Source organism: Quercus lobata, chromosome 5 (genome assembly GCF_001633185.2).
Source record: "Quercus lobata isolate SW786 chromosome 5, ValleyOak3.0 Primary Assembly, whole genome shotgun sequence".
NCBI lineage: Eukaryota > Viridiplantae > Streptophyta > Magnoliopsida > Fagales > Fagaceae > Quercus > Quercus lobata.
Window position 1 is genome coordinate 80,650,648 of NC_044908.1, and position 21,700 is coordinate 80,672,347.

Sequence of the window (21,700 nt, forward strand, 5' to 3'; positions counted from 1 at the left end):
TTCTTGTCAAAGTAGATGAAAGATCATACATGCTAATTGTATGGTCTTACAATTGCACATTTGTTTAATAGTTCTCTTGTTATTGTTTGAAGTAATTTTTCAGCTTCCTTATCAAATAAAATAAATATAGCACTCATTTTTTTTCCTTTCTCAAAAAAAAAAAAAAAAAAAAAAAGAGCTTACTACTACTATTATTATTATTATTATTAATGTTGCTTATGAAACTCATACGAATTCTTGTTATTTAATGAACATAAAGTAGAAACAATAGCTTGTAAATAGCAAACAAAAACAAAGGAATGCAAATCTACTTTCAACCGTTAAAAAATTAATATATAGAAATTAATAGAGAAACATTGTGCACAATTTTAATGAAAATATCTGTTGGGCCGTAGAACTTGTGACCCCGACCCACTTTACATTAGGGCCCAAGGCCCTAGCCGAGGAGAGCATTGCTAAGGACATGAAAATCCAAATTACCTTAAGACACAGCCGAGGAGGATTTGGTCCTCGGCATCCCGTAATACCCTAAAGGAAAAGACGAGCTCAGTACAAGAGCAGGGCAAGTGAAAAGCTGCCAATACTGCAATAAGGAACTCTGCGTCTGACAGGTCCATGCTCTTCACCATGCTCTTTAGCTTTTACAACTACCCCCAACCACTATAGGTATGGGCCGATGGGACAAGTCTCAACCCCAAAAAGTGGAGCTTACACGTGGACACTGGAAAGAGGGTAAATGCTAGTATAAAAGGGGGAAGAGAACCAAGGGAGGGGTCACCTGGACAAAAAAAAAGATCCCAAAGAAGGAGAATAATAAGATCACCAAACTCCTCGGATAAGGTTCAAAGACTGGAACCACTCAGGTTGCCCCGGAAGAAGGCCTTGCTAGACATGCCCAGTTCGTCCCCTGGTAAATTGCCATATAAACCACGACCGACCGTAGTCCGATGGTTAAGGCCTAGCCTTTCAAGCCCACGTTCTACAAATTTTATTGTTTGGGCCCTTAACGTGCGAACCCAATATCATTCTGGGGTCATTACAAATTCTATCCTTACAATTGGCGCCATCTGTGGGGAAGGCTTGTGCATTGGCATAAACGCTGGATCGAACTCCTGTCAACCCAGGGCCTGCGAAAGCCCTTCCATTACATCCAGCGGCTTGATTTTGTTGCCCTAGTATAAAGTTCTACTAGGGGCTATGCTTCGAAGCACTAGCGACAAGGACAGTTCTAGGGGCTTCCACCATCAGTTTGATGCCCAATGCCTTGGCCGAGGGGCTAATCCTCGGTACTTAAAGAAAAATTACAAGTTTTGGACAGAACCAAGGCCTTGTACGGTCCTCGGACTCAAGCCTATGGGGAAACCAACTATTTAAAAGAAAAATTACAAGTTTTGGATAGAACCAAGGCCTTGTATGGTCATCGGACTCAAGCCTATGGGGAAACCAACTACTTAAAAGAAAAATTACAACTTTTGGACAGAACCAAGGCCTTGTATGGTCCTCGAACTCAAGCCTATGGGGAAACCAACTACTTAAAAAAAAATTATAAGTTTTGAACACAACCCGGGTAATGTAAGATCCCCGGACTCTGTCCCATGGAGAGGTTACCCATTAAAAATGGGGTTAAGTCCTAGACCGAATGGAAGTCCCGGTCTATCCTCGGATCTTCAATTCTAAGGGAACTAACGTGAATAAGTGTTTGGGCCCGGTATGGCCATACCTCAGTCCTCGGATTAGATGCCAAAAAAACGATTAAGGCCAGGTGTTATCAAGAACACGGTCAAAGTCCCCTACTACTCGGCAACCCTCTCGGATGGTTTATTTTGGGTTACTCATTCTCGGATGACTGCCTCATGCGCACTACAGAGCATTTAGCCGTCATCTCGGTTAGTCTCGTATGTTTAAACTACTGTAGGTTGGTATTATTATGCTTGATAGTCTCAATAAGTTCAAAATAATAGCTTTTTGTTACAAGGTTTTATGCCCTAAGTATCGTTAAAAAAAAAAAAAAAAAAAAAAAAAAAAAAACGCGTATGAAATACATCCATTCATAAAGTAATTACTGCAGGAAAGAAAAAATATTGAGAATGAAACAGAATCATCTTTTATTAAGACAAAGAAATAGTACAACGTACAATGAAGGGGCTTAAGTAAGTCTATACCAAAAGCTAACTACATAAGTAAAAAGAAAAGATACAAGTGTTGGAGGCAAAATTTTAAGCCAATTATAAAATGCCACATCAGAATTTAATGGCAAATTCTGAATTAATGTCATTAAATTAATTAAATCAAATGATGACATGTGTCATCCAAATTGGTAGTACATTGGCATATCAAAATTTGCCATGTGTCATTTAGCCCACAAGATAAAGATAAATTTCCTATTCAAAATTTATGGGTAATTATCTTTATTAAAATAAATAATAAATAAAATAAAGATAAATTCTCTATTCAAAATTGGTAGATAATTATCTTTATTAAATAAATTAAATAGAGATAATTATTTATCTTTGTTGATTATTATCTTTATTCAAAATATGATATTTATCAAAATTGATAAATAAAGATAATTATCTCTAAGAAGAATTTGGGCCAATCAAAAGTCTACTACATACTTTCAAGTATATCAATTCGAAGTGGAGCTTATCCTCTAAAATCACTATAAATAGAGGGCATCCCTTCTCATTTTCGACAACAAGTTTTCAAGAGGCCTAAGCTCTGGAGAAATTCCGTCTCAAGAAACTTTGAAGAATCCTTGAAGAACTTGAAGAACATTCGAAGAACTTGAAGAACATTCGAAGAGTTTGAAGAACTTGAAGGACAATAAATCTCTAATAAGCTCGAAGCTAGAGATTTATTGTGAAGACCGATCAATTTCTTCCAATCAAAATCAAGAAGATTCTTATTTGAGTCAAATTCAATGAAGATAGAATCAGAGGGTATTCTTTTGTAAAAGAATCAAAATAGAGATTGTACTCATTATACATCAATACAAATTTATATTTGCAAACCTATTTCTTTTCAATTGTTTGATTTTCTACAATTGAGAAAAATTTGTGTTTACAACAAGGAAGAAAAAAAATCCTTCAAAACTCTGCTCTGGTAGAGATTATGTATGACAGGATGGCCCTGTAGGTGGAAGAGAAGAAGAAGCAGAGGAAGAAGAAGCAGAAACACTAGGGTGACCCCGGTGATGGGAAAGAAGAAGAAGCGGAGGTAGAAGGAGGCACCAGTGAAGGAAGAGAGGAAGAAGCAGGGATACTTAACCCCCACATCAGCCCTGACTCCTAACATGAAGGTGCCATATTAGTAGTGCTTGAGATAGAGCGGATGGTGCTGACGACGAGAAATTCCACTGTTGTCACACCAAAAATCTGACGCGACCAGCATCTGCTTCGGATTTTGACTGAAAGAGGTGGAGGCATCACCCCCACCTTGTGAAAGTGGAGAACTGTCTTGAGTCTCTGTCTCCCCTATCCTGACCGTGCCATCTTGAGTCTCGGAAGGACCCAGTTCCTCTGTAGTGGGTGTGGTTCCTTCACCCCCACTCGTGCCTCAAACATGTTACTCTTTAAGGTTTTAGTTGCACTGGCGATAAAAATTTTGAGCACAGTTGAAGGATTAGGAGTTTGAAAGGGTTGAAGGGTCTGTACGTGAAGGGAATGATCTCCTACCCTGCTTCTTATATGTAGGGTGAGTTGGCAGCATTTAATCTACGCAGATTTTCAAGAAGTGCTGCAGACGAGGCAGTTTCTACTCAACTCCCAACACCGTTTGAAACCATAGGATTTGTGTGGCCTCGTTAAGGGGACATATTAAAAACGTGCCTCGGGCACTGAAACGGCCAAGACACGGCGTGAGCAAATCTAAAAGGAATGTCTCATAATCCAGTGCACCCCCCAGGCAAGTGAAGAGACACTGACATTAATGAAGGGCAAAGTAGGGCAAGCCATGCTGTAGGCCCGACATCACCAAAACCTTCCTCCCTAACCAAGAGGTCGGGCAGTAGGATTTTGAGGGGCTATTGTGGGGCTGTAGAACTTGTGACCCCGGTCCACTTTACATTAGGGCCCAAGCCCTAGCCGAGGAGAGCATTACTAAGGACATGAAAATCCAAATTACCTTAAGACATAACCGATGAGGATTCCGTCCTCGGCATCCCGTAATACCCTAAAGGAAAAGACAAGCTCAGTACAGGAGCAGGGCAAGTGAAAAGCTGTCAATACTGCAATAAAGAACTCTGCGTCTGACAGGTCCATGCTCTTTAGCTTTTACAACTACCCCCAACCACTATAGGTATGGGTCGATGGGACAAGTTTCAACCCCAGAAAGTAGAGCTTACACGTGGACACTGGAAAAATGATAAATGCTAGTATAAAAGGGGGAAGAGAACCAAGGGAGGGGGGGTCTCCTGGACAAAAAAAAAAATCCCAAAGAAGGAGAATAATAAGATCACCAAGCTCCTCGGATAAGGTCTAAAGACCGGAACCACTCAGGTTGCCCCGAAAGAAGGCCTTGCTGGACATGCCCAGTTCATCCCCATGTAAATTGCCATATAAACCACGACCGACCGTAGTCTGATGGTTAAGGCCTAGCCTTTCAAGCCCACGTTCTACAAATTTTATTGTTTGGACCCTTAACGTGCGAACCCAATATCATTCTGGGGTCATTGCAAATTGTGTCCTTACAATATCCTTATTTAATAATATTATCGATATGATACTTGAAAGATTATTATAGAAAATTTGGGGCAATAATTTTTGCTCTATTAAAATTCAGATATTTTAAATTATGGTCTAAAAAATTGTAGAGGTAGAACCCAAAAATATGGGTATTACATCTGATAAATGATCACAACCCAAAAATAAAGGTAAAATTTTGATTACCTAAAAATTCTAATTTTAAAATTTCTTTCCGTTTATTTGAATTAGATGTACCAAAGACCAAACATAGGAATTTTTAATTAGAGAGAAAAATACTTATGAAAATAGAGTCACATCCATACTGGAAAAAGCATACAATCTAATGAACGAAAAATTATGCCCATCAATTGATGGTGTCAATGTTGCACAAAAGTATTATAAAGCCCGAGTTATGGTATTTGTCTATAAACAAAACATCAAACACATGATGAGCAAATCACCATATGACCTTAATGTTTAAAATATAAAGATTGAAAATTCAAACGATAAATTTAGAAAGTACATTGCTAACAAAAATAAAGTGACACTAACCTTTTGCATTAGCCTTTATATTTGTTGGCCATTTACTTATTCCCATAGCATAGGGCCATTTATTGGAGGCTCATAAAAAACACTCATATCAATATAATAATATGTATTACATGTCACTAAAACTATCAATATTCATATTTTAATAGTATAATTTAAAAAGAGAAAGGAAAACAATTAAATTTGATAAAAGAGTACTTTTGATAAAAGAGTACTTGTAATAATGTTTAAGAGAACATCATATATTGTAATTCTCGTCTACTCTGGTAAAAAAATGGCCATCCTACCGAAGAGAGACAAAGACAAAACTCTTATGGAGGATTTCTTTGACCTAGAGTCTGGCGGCGTTGGTCTCTCAGGTAGAGAATCCTAGTTTCCTACGTTTGTAGGAATTTAGTTGTCTCCTCGTGACTCTGTTACGTGGTAGGCACAAGGTTTTGTGATGGATTCGTTGATTGCAAATTGGAGTTGTCTTTCTCTTTTGGAAGAAGATGGTGACAAGTTAAATTTTCAACGAGTTGGAACCAAGCAGGGCTGCACCCTTGCAGCAAAGTTTTTTACTAAACACCAATTGAATGTTAAGGCCATTATCAAAACCCTACATCCTCTTTGGAGACTGAAACAAGGCTTTCAAGTTCGAGACATAGGAAACCATATCCTGTTGTTCACGTTTGATGATGAACTAGATGCGGAACGAGTCCTGCTGGGGGAACCCTGGGGTTTTGATAAGTATTTGATAGTAATACGGCGCTATGAGGAAGATAACTCTTTGAGTACTATTTTTTTAATACTGCTAGGTTTTGGGTGCAGGTTCACGACTTACCATCGCGTCGTATGATTTAGGAGGCTGTGGAAGCTCTTTGCCAACCGTTAGGTCAGATTATTCCCTCTCCCGATAAAACTGAGGTGGAAGGTGGAAATTTTATGAGAGTTAGGGTGGAACTAGATATCACCAAACCTCTATGCCAAGGTAGGAAGGTTACTTTCGGTGAGGGCAAAGATGGTTGGGTTTCGTTTAAGTATGAGCACCTCCCTACCTACTACTGTTGGTGTGGTTTATTGTCTCATGTTGGGAAGGATTGTGATTGATGGGTTCGAAGTAAAGGTACCTTGGCCTCCAAGGATGTGCAATTTGGAGCATGGCTGAAAGCGGAACCTACTAATATGTCAAAGTGGAAGGTGTTCACGGTGGAATGTTTTGATAATTCGAAATCTAACCCTCTCAAGGATCATTCTGATAGCTAGACAGGAGCAAGTGTAATGTGACGTGGAAGTGCTTCAGTGATGATCAGATTTCGATGGACAGTGAGGATATTGGGGTGGTTAATGATGGGGAACAATCCATGGATGTGAGAGATATTCTTATTAATGAAGATAAATTTGAAGCTTACCTTAAGGAAATAGATATAGACATTCAATTCTAAAGTCTGGTAGAACATGAGTTTGTCTCTACTCTCCCTTTAAATTCTGAAGTTGGTGATGCAGGGGTCTTTCTTGAAGTCTTGGACTCTCCTCTTGTTGATTTTGGTGCTCATTAGGTGGACACAAATTTAGAAGGTCATCCTCAGCTTTTGTGTTATGACACTCCTTCTTCAGGACCCGTGGAGCTGGTTAGCACTGTTCCTAATAATTACAAAAGGAAATTCCAAAAGGATGGGACACACAGTAAGACTCTGAACCAGGGGAAGAAGGCACGAAGGGTACATGAGATTAAGGAATTCAGCAAGGTCTTGGCAGATGGTTTTAAATCGGCGGTGGCTGCATCGCAGCGTAGCCGAGCTCAATGAGTCTACTTAGCTGGAACTGTCGAAGGCTCGGCAACCCTCAAACAGTTCGTACCCTCCAATGAGTGATGCAACAGGAAGCTTCCAGTTTAGTTTTTCTTATGGAAACTAAACTTTCAATGGAAGAGATGAAGAAGAAAAGAGACTTGGTTGGTTTTCGGAATGGATATATTATCTTAAGCCAAGGGAAGAGTGGTGGCCTTGCGCTTCTTTGGCACCATGGCACTGATGTAGCTGTTCAGGGATCGAATAAGTGATATATTGATGCTGTAATTGATGGTCAATGGCATTTCACTGATTTTATGGCCAACCAAAGACTAGCAAAAGGGAGGAGACTTGGAGATTACTTGAAAGCCTTAGGCTGTGTTTGGTTGCTGTAAAACGTTTTCCAGAAAATACATATTTTCCGGATATGCTAATTTCCGGAAAAAGAAAATGTTTCCATGTGTTTGGTTGCATTTCAAAAAATTTTCCGGAAAATATTTTCTGGTGTTTGGAAAAGAAGAAGGAAAACACAAATCCAGAAAACACAAGCCACAACCCAGAAAAAAATCATTAACGATCGCGATCCGAGATCGCGATCTCGCCTTCAGATCGCGATCTCGTGAAGGCGAGATCGCGATCAACGTCGCGATCTCGCGACGGCGCGATCTCGCGTTCGCAAGATCGCGATCAACGCTTCGCGAGATCGCGCCGTCGATCGCGATCTCGCGAAGGCGAGATTGCGATCAACGGCGTGATCTCGCGTTTGCGAGATCGCGCCGTCGATCGCGATCTTGATCCGGCACGATCTCGCGAAGCGTCGATTGCGGTCGTCGGACTGGAGCTCGCGAGATCGGCGCGGACTGGAGCTCGGAGTACGCCGGCGATCGTCGGACTGACTGGAGCTCGATCTTCTCCTCTCTCTCTCTCTCTCTCTCTTTCCGGAAATACTTTGAAGTGAAAATGAGGGGAGAAAATCATTTCCGGGTCAAATGTGAAAATATTGGTCAACCGGAAGTCATTTTCCGGAAAATATCATTTTCCGTGACAGCCAAACACGTGGGTTTTACGGAAAATGATTTCTGGAAACGGTTTTCATCCAATTCAAACACAGCCTTAGTCGAAATAACACCTTGCTGTGGATTTGCATGGGTGATTTTAATGAAATTCTATATGCTGATGAGACTAATGGTGGCAACTCCAAACCTAAACAGCAAAATGGACTGGTTCCGTATGGCCTTGGATCACTGTTCTCTCCGTGATTTGGGTTTCCTAGGTCCTCAGTTTACTTGGCATAAGCTTTTTATGGATGGCAGAAGCATTCGATCCAAGTTAGATAGAGCATTGGTTTCTTCTAGTTGGCTTGGTAAGTTTTCTAATGCCATATTGTATCATATTTCGAACTCTGCCTCTAACCACTGCATTCTAAGTCTTCGGTTAGGTCTAGTGCGTGTTCCTTTCAAGGGTCAATCTAAACAGTTCCGTTTCGAAGCTATGTGGCTTCGTGATCCTAAGTGTCAAGATGTCGTCTCAGAGGCTTGGGAGAGAGGTCTTATGTCCAGTTTGGGTTGCCCATTATCTAACTGTTTGCAGGCTTGTCAAGAGGACCTCACGGGTTGGAATAAGAAGGAATTTAGGCATGTAGGGCGCCGGATTGCCCAGTTGCAGACAAAGCTCCAAACCGTGGAGGCTTCAGGCACAGCAACTAGTGAGGAGATTCGGTCAGCCAGATCAGACTTGAAGTTGTGGCTGGATGCTAAGGAGACCATGTGGAAGCAGTGGTCTCACAACACGTAGCTCAAATTGGGAGATAAAAACACTAGCTTTTTCCATACCAAAGCCTCCAACAGGAAAGCACAGAACTATATTATGGGTTTGACTGATCTGAATGGTGTTTGGCAGGAGGATCCTAGCACAATTGAGAGGATAGCTATTGACTATTTTTCCAACTTGTTCACTACCTTTAATCCTACTCAATGGGAGGAGTTGAATGCAGCCATTGAACCAGTGGTATCCGAGTCCATGAATTATCTTGTGACTAGGGATTTTCAACCTTTTGAAGTGGCCCAAACCTTGAAATAAATGCACCCCACGATGGCCCCTAGTCTGGATGGTATGCCTCTGCTCTTTTATCAAACTTTTTGGCCTTTAGTTGGTGATTGTGTTACTAAATCAATCTTGGATTTTCTTAATTTGGGTATTGCTCCTCGTAACTTTAATGAGACTCATATTATTCTTATTCCCAAAATTAAAAATCCAAGCCATATGTCTGATTTTAGACCCATTAGTCTGTGTAATGTGGTGTATAAGTTGGCATCTAAAACTCTGGCCAATTGAATGAAATTTGTGCTATCTACCATTGTTAGTGAAAAGTGCCTTTACCAAGGGTCGTTATATCATGGATAATGTATTGGTGGCTTTTGAGACTATGCATCATATTAGCCAAAAGCGGAGAGGTAAAGTAGGTGATATGGCCTTAAAGCTTAACATGAGTAAAGTTTATGATAGGATGGAATTGACTTGTTTGGAAAATTTCAGTTAGGGTTTCATATGAAGTTGGTGGATACTGTATTATCTTGTGTTTCATCTGTTCTTTACTTTGTGTGCATTAGTGGGCAACCTCGGGGGCGAGTTATTCCATCTCATGGTCTTCATCAAGGGGATCCTCTTTCTCCATACTTGTTTTTACCCCTGTGCAGAAGGGCTTTTAGCTTTGTTCCCACGTGTTTTAGAAGGGGGTTCCCTTACTGGTATCTCGATTAGTAGTCATGCCCCTCGTATTATTCATTTATTCTTTGCTAATGATAGTTTGATTTTCTGCAAAGCAACTTTGGAGGAATGTTCGGAGTTAGAGCGTATTTTCAATTTATATGAACCTGTTTTTGGCCAATAGTTGAACATAAATAAAACTGCACTTTTCTTCAGTAAAAATACTCCTTAGGTCATTCAAGAAGAAATCAAAAGCCGGTTCGGTGTCCAAGTCATTCACCAACATGAGAAATATTTGGGTCTTCCATCCATCATATTTATTTTGAGCACCCCCTAAATTAGCATCAATAAATATGATGAGCCCCATCCATCATATTTGCGCAAAAGGTTGTGAAGGCTGGGTGTTGTTGGCTAATTGGAAATGGTGTAAGTGCTAGTGTTTGGGGCGATAAGTGGCTTCCTACTCCATCTTCCCTTCAGGTTGTGTCTCCCGTGATAATTCTTCAGCCAAATGCTTGGGTTTCAGAGTTGATTGATCACCAAAATGGCATATGGAAGTCGGAGTTGGTTCGCCAAATTTTCTTTGAACATGAAGCTGATTCTATCCTTGCTATTCCTATGACTCTCGGATTTGGGCTTATACAACATCTGGGCGATTTTCTGTAGCAAGTGCGTATGGGGTTGCTCTTCAAGCTAAAGCTCAGAGGAGTGGGGACTAGAGAGAGTTCAGACCCTCGGTAGATTCAATCCTTTTGGAAGTTTGTTTGGCAGTTTCAAGTTCCGAATAAAATTCGATCCTTTGTGTGGCGTGCTTACAGAGATATCTTACCAACGAAAGCTAATCTTATGCAGCGGCATATTCTCTAGGAAAATATATGTGAGGCGTGTGGGCTGGAGGTGGAAAACTCGGGGCATTTGTTTTGGCGGTGTTCTAAAGCACAGGAAGTCTGGGCAGCGTCAGGTTTGGTAAGGGATTTGGATATAGGCAGGATTGGGTCGTTTATGGATTTGCTATGGTTGCTGAAATTTCAACTCAAGTTGGAAGTTGAGTCATTGGCGCTGGTTGCTGTGATAGCTTGGTGTCTCTGGTATTCGTGGAATCAGGTGCATCTGGGAGGTGCTCAGCAATCGGCTTGGCATATTTTCCAGTGGGCATGGACATATTTGGAAGAGTTTCAACTTGCAAATCATCTCCCTACCCAGCCTCGGTTTGTGTCAGAAGTACTGTGGTCGCCTCCAAAACCCCTTTGGTTTAAAGTAAACATCGACAGTGCGGTCTTTTCTTCTCTCAAATCTGTGGGTGTAGGCATTGTGGTTCGAGATCAGTGGGGTAACGTTGCTGCAGCGATGAGTAAGTTGGTCAATGCTCCGTTGGGTCCACTTGAAACGGAAGCAATGGTTATGGAGGAGGCTATCCAGTTTGCTAGAGATACTGGTTTTCTTGACGTTATTTTTGAAAGTGACTCTTTGTCTATGATTCAGTCCCTTAATGGTAGTCTTATTCCTCCTGCTAGCATTGTCAACATTATCTCAGGTTCTCTTCAAGCCATTCGCTACTTCGGGCAGGTGGAATTTGTCTATGTCCCTCGCACAGGTAATAAAGCAGCTCATGGCCTAGCTCAGTGAACATTTCCAATTTTGTTACTTAGATAGAGGAAACTCCTTGTATTATTGAATGCTCTTTAGCGCTTGATGTATTGTGTTTATCCTCGTATGAATAAAGTTTTAGTATTCTCATCAAAAAAAAAAAAAAAAAAAAAAAGGACAAAACTCTTACAATCTTGAATATTGTTCAACCTGGATTTAAAGGGTAATTTGCAATTTTTAAAAATAATCGATTAGAGTAGATAAACAATCAAAGAGAACCAAAAAAAAAAAAAAATAAATAAATAAAAAAATAAAAATACAAAATTAAATCGCATCAACAAAAGTAGAGTTCTAAAGAATATAAAAAATTATCAACCTAAAGAAAAATTAAAAAAAGTCAACCAAAGAATTGTGTGAGAGAAAGAGAAATAACTTTTTTGTAAGGGAAAACTATACAAAGAATGGAAGAGAGAATGACGAATTCATAGTGAAATGGTGTGAATAAGAAGAGACAAAATAAGGGAAGATAAAGGGGAAAATGAAGAGTGATATTAAAGTAGAAGGTAGTGAGGAGATGAAAAGGTAAGAGAGGGAGAAAGTGTAAATATTAAAAAAAAATGGATAACATTAAAAAAAATTTATAGAAAAATTAAAAGAAATAAAATAATGACGTGAACGCTAATGTGACTCAATAAAAACGTAGTAATAATAAATGTTATGATTCAGCTTTTAGATATACTAATGTTTAACCCGCACAATGCGCAGGATCATTTTACATATTAATGATCTTTGCATCCAACAAAAACATAGTTCTCATATTTCTACTACATACATTCAAACCTAAATAATTTAATATATTTAAGCATATAGTATCCAATATCCCTTAAAAATTATAAACATTACTCTCTTCAAATCTCATCAAGTATTGTACTTCCATTCTCCAATAGACCACTTGGAGGAACATATGAAATGAGCAACCACCACTTTTATTACTTTCATTGTGTTCAAATGAGTTTGAATGAAGGGAATTCTCTATAATGCTTCTCTATTTTGCATGCAAAAATGCAATATCTTCAAAACCATCCAATATCTTCAAAGTAATTAAATCTTGACTTACTTTGAGCAAGAAAATTGACATAAAAATCTGAACTAGGTGTACTTGTCGTAAACTTGGTGTACTTGTCATCAACTAACAGACATCAAACCTTACTTAGAAATAAGGGGAAACAAATAATAATTTATTACAGTGAGAATCATTTAGAAAATAATGCAAATATATCCAACTGAAACATAATTATCTAAATATTTGGGACTAATCTTCAAAGTCGAGTTAGTACATAATAGGTCTGTAATTTAGATAATATATAGACCATCAAGAAAATATATTAAAAGGCAGCCTTTATAAAGAATAGTCCCTTTCGACTCATCTCTATTCAATATTAATAGTATCATTACAAACTCATAAAATGTTTCCCTCCTATAATTCTAATTCACATGAAAATTGCTCTAGATATTATAAGTTCTATTGCAATTTTGTTACAAACTGATTTGGAAGCTGAATTATGATTAGTAGAGATTGTTTTTTATTATTTTTTGGAGGTAATGTTAGTTAAAGATATATGTGCTAAATATTATTTGTTGGTACAGGTTATGGGTTTCTTGAAAGGTGTTTTTTTATTGCTTTCTCTGGAATACCATAATAAACACCAACACATAGGAATGTCTTAGGAAATTAATTTCCGTCATAGCCTACAAAGTAATTAATTTTGTACAAAGAACATTATACTCTAAGATTTCACAATACAAAACACAAAATCTATGAAATATTGACTAAAATCTATGAAATAATAAACTTTGTATAAAGATCATTACATTTTCAGATTTCAAAGTTTCACAATTTCAATCCCTCTTTAAAAATAGCAGAATAGGTAGGAGGGAAAACAAAACTGAATTAAATTGAATTCTATATTTGCTATTTTTCCTTCTTCAATTTTTCTTCTTCTTTGATGCATTTTGTTTAGTAGCGTTATTTTGTTTGTGAAGCATTTGAATAGGCATGCTATCATCATTTGATTTTCCATCTTCAGCAGGTATGGAAGCTGCAAATAGAGAATTGCTATCCTCTTTTGTTTTTATTACAAATTCGTCTTTTGTGTCCTGCAATAATTTTCACTTTAATTAGAAGGTGCTTCAAAAATTTACCAACATCTAATAAATCCTTAAAAAATAAGTTACAATTCTCTTATAAACAAAGTTAATATTGCCTTTTTGTATTACATTGGCTTTGAAGGTATCATACGAAGGTCTAATATATATTTTTTAATTTCATGAGAACTTCTTATGTACCAAATAGATGTGCATAGTAAGTAATATGCATTAGAGTACATAATATTATGACAAATTCAAAGTGTAACATTAATTACCAGAAAATCGTGTTTTATATCTTCAAGTTTCTGCCCTCTATTTTAATGTTCACTTCAACTTTTGAAATGATCACTCCAATAGAAACAATCTTAGTATCTGACTAATTGCCATCTCGTCTAGTAAGTTACATGTTTTGGTTCTTGTTTTAGACATTTACATCTAATTACTATAGTACTATCCCTTTGAAGTATGTAAAAAGGAAGTGAGATTGTTATTTCTTTCTAATACAATACTTTTCTATGTACTTTCAATAATATTTACTAATCAGAAGATTCTAATTTGGTTTTTGTTGCGGGGCAGTGGAAGCAAAACAATAGCTTAACATAATCCCTATGACAAAGAAATCCAACTCAAATTATAATTTTTTTTTTTTTTTTTTGGGTAGAACAGATTGTATTAGTAGATATAAACTATATGGTTGTTACCTCTACGTTACCACTACAAGAAACTTGATTTGTTTCGACCCACATTTTTCGAGGGTTCACAAAACACCGTGGAAATAAATGCTAATTAATGTGCCAGGCCTGATTTAAAGCAACCTTATTTTGTGGGTCACAAATTTTTAGAAGAATCCTTGAAATAAACTACTCCATACCACCGATATTTTAAATAAAAGCGGGCAGTTTTTGCTCTCCCGCGTGAGCTGGCTTCAAGTATCTACCTTTTTTCAACGCAACCCTAACCCAACCCTTAAAATAGATATCTAAAATAATTTCATCCCTTGAGATAGATAGAGAGGTATATTCCCATAAAAAAAAAAAAGAAAAAAAAAGATAGAGAGGTATAAACACACATTTTCGTTCTCTCTCTCACACTGTAGTCATTTTCCATTTTCGTTCAGAAAACTCTCTCAGAAACTCAAATATCAGAAAATTCACTCTCTCACAAACTTCCATTGCTTTTGTACTTTGAATATCGGAATCTGAATCAGCTTCCACAACAAGCTTTTCTCTCTCAATCACTCAGAGACTTATATCCGATTCTATAGGTACGATCTTCTACGGCTTTTCATTTCATTGCATTTCTATAGATTTACTCAGAGAAATTGTTTGCAATGAATAGGCTTTGTTTGAGTTTTTATTTATTTTAAAAGTTATATTTATTTCAATTGCTTTGAAATTCTAGCTCAATTCGTTAGCTTTGTGGTAGAATTTGAGCTCGATTAAATTTCTTTGGACTCGTTTAGAATCTGTTTGGTTGTTGAGAAATTGTAGGAAAATAAATGAGTTTATATTGTATCGGTTTTGTTGAGATTTTTTTTGTTGAAAATTTTTAGTTTTTTAATTTTTTTTAATTTTTATAATTTTATTGTTAGTGTTTTCAATTGGTAAATTTTCTAGCTCGAATCCCTAACCGTTAACTTGTGCTGAAATTTGAGTTCTATTAAATTTCTTTGATTCATTCGAGAATCTATTTGGTTGTCTAAAAATTGTAGGAAAAGAATGATGTATTGGAGAGGATTTTGGGATTGAATTGGCTTTGTGTGTGTGTATATATTCAATTGCTTAAATTTCTAGCTTAAATTGTTAATTTGTGTTGGATTTTGAACTCGGTTATCTTGTACATTCTGGTTTGATTTGAGCTTAAATTATTGGTTGATTTTGCTATTGGATTTTGGATGAAAAATAGTAAGTAAAGCTTGAATTTTTAGGTTCTATGTGGAAAGATTAAGTCCTGGAATTTGATCTAGATCTTGAATTTCTATAGCTAAGGATTTATTGCATTATTCAGATCTACTCACTCGATGATGATTTTGGGTTTTAATGATAGTTCAAAATGGAAGTATTCAGGGCTTTAGATTGTGAATTTTGAATCTTTTAAGGATGATAAAAAGATCTTTCGGTACTGTTCTTTATAGCCAAATTCTTCAGATTAGATTGATGTTATTTATACTTCAGTGACTTGATGTGAGAATTCGTGTGCTTTGTATTGCCAATGTGCTATTAGTAATGTCTTTGATTGTGTTTGCAATGCCTTTTTCATGTGGAGGTTCAAACCATTTATGCAAAAAGAACCTGCGGGGCTTGAAGGCCATTCGCTTGATTGATCATAAAGGACTAAGAGGCATTGGGAGAGGAACAATAACTTACTGCTTGTGTTATAGTAGTAAGAATTCATATTGCACTAGGAATTTAAAAAATACAATATCTATCATGTCTATTGTAATATATAATGTACAACTCAGGTTTTTCACTCTACCATACTGCACTAGTGATTTGGCTGAATGAAGTCCTGTATAATTCATTTGAGTCAATCCATTGGTTTCCAGATGGGAGCATCCAAGCTTGTACAAACCCTCTTGTCTCAAGCACATGGAGGAGGTACTACTTAGTTGGAACCAAATCTATTTCTGATTAAGGATCAGCTGTAATATAGGTTTCCCCAATGGATACATTGATTTCTCATTAAGAAGACAATTCAAATCGGATAATACAGTTACGTAAGCTATTTCAGTGCAAGTAGATTTATATGCATTCTATTTCTCTTTATAAGTTATTGTGCATGTTTTCTTAAGTTATTTGATTGTACTTATGATATTAAATTATAATTTTTTTAGGGAGAGTCTGAAGCTCATTCATCATTAGAAATTCTCTTTCACAAAAATATGGCTTTTAGCTACTCAATTTGAGATCCGGCAGTTGAATCTCAAGGCTGCACTACAGATCCTACGCAATGCAATTGGAAAAACTCCTAAAGATAAGGTAATTTACTGGTTGAGTTTAAGTATGTACTATATCATATTTTTCTGGAATGGAAGATTGCACCACCAAAATTAGTTTTGAGGGAGTTCTAAAGTGTCTAGATTAGATTATGAGAATGTATTATCATAGTGACGAAATAACAATTCCTTCAAACCTTTGGGGCACAAGCAACAAAAACTATTGGAGGCATGTCATGTCATAAATTTTGGAAAATTGTCCTTTTCCCTTTTTATCAACGTAAATCTAAAATTTACTCTGTATCGGTTGCCAATTATGATCTGCATCATGGTTGTTGTTGTTTACTCTATATGGGTGTATTAATCTAGTTAATATGTATACTTTGCATTTTATGGCCAGCCAAAGGTTATTCCATCTACAAAAAAGACCCCCCTTTGAATGTCATACCTTCCCTACCAGAGAATGAGTTCAAGAAGTTTAATACAATGTTTGAATTTTCTGCCTCTTGATGTCAATTTTATTACGAATCATGCTTCAGAATTTTCTGTGTCTTGGTTCAAGCTTGCCAAACAGTGTAAGATAAGTTTTGGTGGTATTCCACTTGAATGGAACACATAATAGTCCTAATATCAGTTATTTTTTCTGTTGTGGTATTAGGCAAGATAGTGGTGTCCTTGGCCATTACTGAGGCAACTTATACGCCCATGTTGCACTCTCGCATTTTTACCGAGACTGAAAAGTATTGTGACCAGGAATTTACCACTTGCAAGGTATTTAAAACTAATATTTTATCAATTTACCTTCGTAAAGTTATACTCTCTTTTTTTTTTTTTTATTAATTGCAGGAGGATCAGCCATTGTTTGTCCAATTTTGTGCAAATGATCCAGACATTTGTTAGAGGCTGCAAAGAGAGTGGAACCTTTTTGTGACTATGTTGACATCAATTTGGGGTAATAATTTCTTTTTTGTCTTTTCACTATTAGTGCCGTTATAAAAGGTTGTTGTGAATTATACATCTTTTGCTGCATTGAGATTTATCTTTGTTCTGGTTGGCTAGTAGATTTACTTGTGTTTCATCTGCAAAGGTTGTATTCCCATTTCTCTCTTAATGTGTTTTTTCCCGAACTTCTTTATTAGTGTGTTTCATACAAAAATACCTGCACATGCTACATGTTGTTCTCCCTTTTGAAAGCTTCTGTGAAATAAGATTAGAGCACTTATTTTAAGGGTCACGAAGGCCGTTAAAATTTCTTTTTCAATGGTATATATTTCGAAGGTTCTTAAGGGTCAATTGGACTCTTAAAATAATTTTTTTCAACGGTTTTTAATACTTTTTTTAAGGGTTTTGACCCTTGAAAAAAGTCAAATTTGTTGTAGTGTACCAACCATATAAATACAAAGAGCAGTACAACCTCAACAACCATTATGATTTTAATCATCAATATTGTACACTAACGCATCAAGCATAAACTATCAATATGATTGATTAGTAATAGGAAAAGAAGAAAACATAACAACTCATAAATTTAGAGAAGTATACATGCATAAATCATGACCTATACGATCAGTTTTATTTATTTATTTATGAGATTATTGCATTCATAGTACTATACTGATCTAGCAAGCTTGAAATTCTCAAATATCTTGAGTAGAGAATATTAATAAAGATAATGTATGTAAGAGGAAAAGCTACGGAAATAGGATTGACATTTCTATTTGAAATTACCTTTGCTTGCATCTCTGCAAGTTCTTTTACCGTCTTAGATACAATTTTTTTAGCTCTTGTCAATCAAAATGAATGTTGTTGAACTGGTCTTATTTTCTACTTGGATTTGTATCCTATAGTTGTTTCAATTGCAAAGTTTATAGTATAATGTATATTTATATTGTGTGTGCATTTGTAAATTTACAAATAAACTTTTTCGTTTACCTAGGGACTGTAAATTTCAGTTATCAATTATGCTAAATTGAAATTGTATGAATCCCTTTGATACCTTTGTCTCTAAGTTCCACTCCAAGTCCTTTATTTCAACTATTGATTTTTCATTATGCAAGGCAAGTTCTCCATCCTGTACTTCACGTAGTCCCCTTGGCATAATCTGTGTAACATTTATGTCCATTGTGGTGTTCAATCTATGCATCAACATTTAATATGATTTTCTGTTAGTTTGCTGAATATTTAATTTTCTTATATTAGAAAAAGAAAATAGCATAGCAGTAGTTACTTGTTTTGAATTATTGTGAGTTTGGGAATGTCAAGTTTGTTGTAGAGCTTTGTTGCAAAAGTGGATGATAGTTGATAGTCACCTACAAAAAATTGTAAAAAGTCTATTAGGATTTATGATACTAAATGCTATATTCTTGCTAAATTGTTTAGTGGAATGTTACCTACAATCCATATTCCATCATAATTGAACTCTCCAAAATTCCATCAAGATTTTTCCAAAATGCATATTATTCACACATTGCAAGGACAAAAGCAAAACAAAAGAGAGACCACCACACATTGATGGGTGGCTGTTGGACTAATTTCCTAAAACAATCTTAAGTAACAGGCTGGCAATTATGGATCATTTGTCAATAGATCAAGGAAATCTTAATCCTAGCATAGAGGCAATAATGTACTTATTTTACTGAGTGTAGACAGGTAAAACTGACACCTCAACTTGCCAAAACTGATCTAATCTGTCACACATGAGATCAAGTTCTCTTCATAAAATAAACTTATCTACACAAAATCCCAAAAGCTTATAGACACAATAAAATCAAAATGGCCTATTTACTATTAGAGGAATGGTAAGAGATCGTTAAGAGCTCTTGCACTTATATATACAATATTCTCTAAAAAACTTCCTTAATATTCTAATGGATGAAATCATGAAACCCCATTGACTCATTTTATAACCCACTGCTAGATACCTTTTAAGTAGAAAATCAATCAGACATATAGATCATGATAGCATATTTCAATATCATAGTTACAAAATCAAACGGTCCCAAAATATTTTCACCAACCAACTTAAAGAAATTTAAAAAAAAAAAATACAAATTATGTTAGGTTCAAACAGTAATATAACAAATTGTAATTTACTAACATCTTACATAAAAGATGGTAGAAGACATCTTAACTGAATTCAATTGAGTTTACATATGTGACAATCTAACTTATATTATCAACAGTTTCAAAATAATTTTAATGAACAGTATGTATTACGTCTAGGTAGACTATTCAATATTTCTTTATATACAATATTAACATGGCAGGTTTAACAATAAAAACAAATGAATAAAAAATACTAGCATCTGAGCATGCGCGTGAGGCTCTTCTATTTTTTGGGTAAGAGTTAATTTAGAGCATTTCTTATAATTTGGGATTACTACATTTTTCAATTTAAACATTCCATCACAAGCATAACCCTTGCCCACAAATAATCCCTTTTTAGTGATTACATAATTATCAGATTCCATAGTTTGCTTGAAGCCAGCCTTGTTAAGCAAAAAACTTGACATCAAATTCTTCCTCATGGACAGAGTGTAAAGTATATCTTTCAATGTTAGGACACGTCTAGAAGTGAATTTCAATTTAACCTCACCACTCCCAAGAACCTTGGTTTTGCCAGAGTCACCAAGCATAACAGTTTTTTCTTCTTCAAAAAGAGTGTACAATTTGAACCAATTCTTGTCATAGCAGACATGCATATTAGCACCAGAATCTGCCCACCACCCTTCAACATATTGCACCATATTGATGTCTATAATCATAGCCACTAAAGGCTCTTCGGTTATGTTAGCCTGCGGGACAGATTCACGTTTCCGAAATTTGCAAAATCGAGCAATATGCCCACTCTTACCACAGACAAAATAGGATCTATTAAATTGATCTTGTGAAGGGGGTCCTTGGTTCTTATTGTAATTTTTATTTGGGTTTCCCCTTCCTTGAGGTCTATTACTATTTTTAAAGGCTCTTTTTTTAGGCTTCAATTGAACATTTCTAGGAAAATGATTTTTGGGCATATTATTATTAGCTCAAATAAGGTTTACCTTTGTGGTGGAATTACCATTGCTCTCTTGTGTCATGAGTACATCTTGTCCTCTAGCCTCCTCCTCCACACGGATGCGTGTGATCAAAGTCTCCAAGGATGTCTCATTTTGTTTGTGCCGCAAAGTCTTTTGGAATTCCCTCCAAGATTGTGGTAGTTTAACAATTATGCCAGCTACCACCAAATTGTCTCCAATCTTTATGCCTTCGGATCTCAATTCTGCCACAATCATTTGGAAGTCTTGTGCTTGATCCACCACCGATTTTCCATCCACCATTTGGTAACGGAAAAATCTACTAGCAGCATACTTCTTTGCACCTGCCTCCTTGGTATCATACTTGCTTTGTAAAGCTTTCCAAATTTTCTTAGCAGAATTGTAAGTTGTATCATAATAATCATAGAAATGATTGGCAAGACAATTCAATAGATAAGAGCGACAATTATATTCATCCTTTGTATACTTGTCTATTTTTTTTTTGATGGAGACTATATTCTTCCTCACTTATCTCATCGGTAGGAACTTTTGACGGATTCTTGTTAGTGAGGATGTAGGAGACTTTGAGAAGACTCAAGTAAAAAAGGACATTTCCTTTCCACCTCTTGAAGTGGGCTCCCTTAAAGCGAAAGGGCTTGTTGAGATCTCCAACAGGTTCATTTGGTTTCTCTTGTGTAGGCTCCATGTTTGAATCTCCTTAAAATTGTTGGGGCAAACACAATAATAATGGAAATAACACACAGAGAAACTGAATAATTTCATTTCCATTTTTGATACCTCCACTCTTCACCTTCCCTTTACGCACGTATTTAGCCTAATATCTGAGACAATTCATGTTAGCCCATTAATCATCACAATTAAAAAGAATAAAATAGTCTCTCTCATTTTCAATGTGGGATTAAACATTTTCACAACTCCTCATCTTCCATATTCACTCCCACACTTTACATTTATGTTGTAACATTTATTCATTTTAATTATTTAATATTAAAATGCCCCAACAATTGTTTCTCTCGCTCAACACTCTCACAGTTGTTTCTCTCCTTTCTCCTTTTTCTATACCTCATTATTGTTGAATTCAACTCATTAGCAACAACAAAATACAACCAATACTACCTCATTTGGCTCTATTGCATGATGTAAAACGATTATTCGTTTCTTCATTTTCGACTACTTTCAATAACAATACTGATTGCAAAGTTGGGTGTACTTAGTTTAGTCAATAAGTTAAGCATGTTTGAAAAAAATACCTAGTCCAAGAAATATGCCATCGGAAGAAGATGACAT

The 21,700-nt window shown here is 36.3% G+C and overlaps 2 protein-coding genes and 1 long non-coding RNA gene across 7 annotated transcripts; all 3 read left to right on the top strand.

Annotated features, from left to right (window-relative positions):
- Positions 1-8,215: 8,215 nt before the first annotated feature.
- Positions 8,216-8,794, top strand: LOC115991253. The gene has a single exon (XM_031114976.1). The coding sequence runs from the start codon at positions 8,216-8,218 to the stop codon at positions 8,792-8,794; it is 579 nt and encodes a 192-aa protein (XP_030970836.1).
- A 1,914-nt stretch (positions 8,795-10,708) lies between these two features.
- LOC115991254 lies at positions 10,709-11,332 on the top strand. The gene has a single exon (XM_031114977.1). It carries the CDS (start codon positions 10,709-10,711, stop codon positions 11,330-11,332), a length of 624 nt encoding a protein of 207 aa, XP_030970837.1.
- Positions 11,333-14,187: 2,855 nt separating this feature from the next.
- Positions 14,188-17,365, top strand: LOC115988693. 5 transcript variants are annotated; one of them, XR_004091624.1, is made up of 6 exons: positions 14,188-14,705; positions 15,707-15,823; positions 15,987-16,152; positions 16,275-16,419; positions 17,035-17,147; positions 17,223-17,365. It is a non-coding gene; the product is annotated as an uncharacterized LOC115988693 (long non-coding RNA). The 5 variants fall into 5 exon arrangements; XR_004091625.1 differs by lacking the exon at positions 14,188-14,705 and having other exon boundaries at positions 15,014-15,823; positions 15,987-16,157; XR_004091622.1 differs by lacking the exon at positions 14,188-14,705 and having other exon boundaries at positions 15,014-15,823.
- Positions 17,366-21,700: the final 4,335 nt, after the last annotated feature.

Bases quoted from the DNA above. Each gene is read 5' to 3' on its own strand.
- LOC115991253 (XM_031114976.1), top strand. From the start codon at position 8,216: ATGGACTGGTTCCGTATGGCCTTGGATCACTGTTCTCTCCGTGATTTG.
- LOC115991254 (XM_031114977.1), top strand. From the start codon at position 10,709: ATGGATTTGCTATGGTTGCTGAAATTTCAACTCAAGTTGGAAGTTGAG.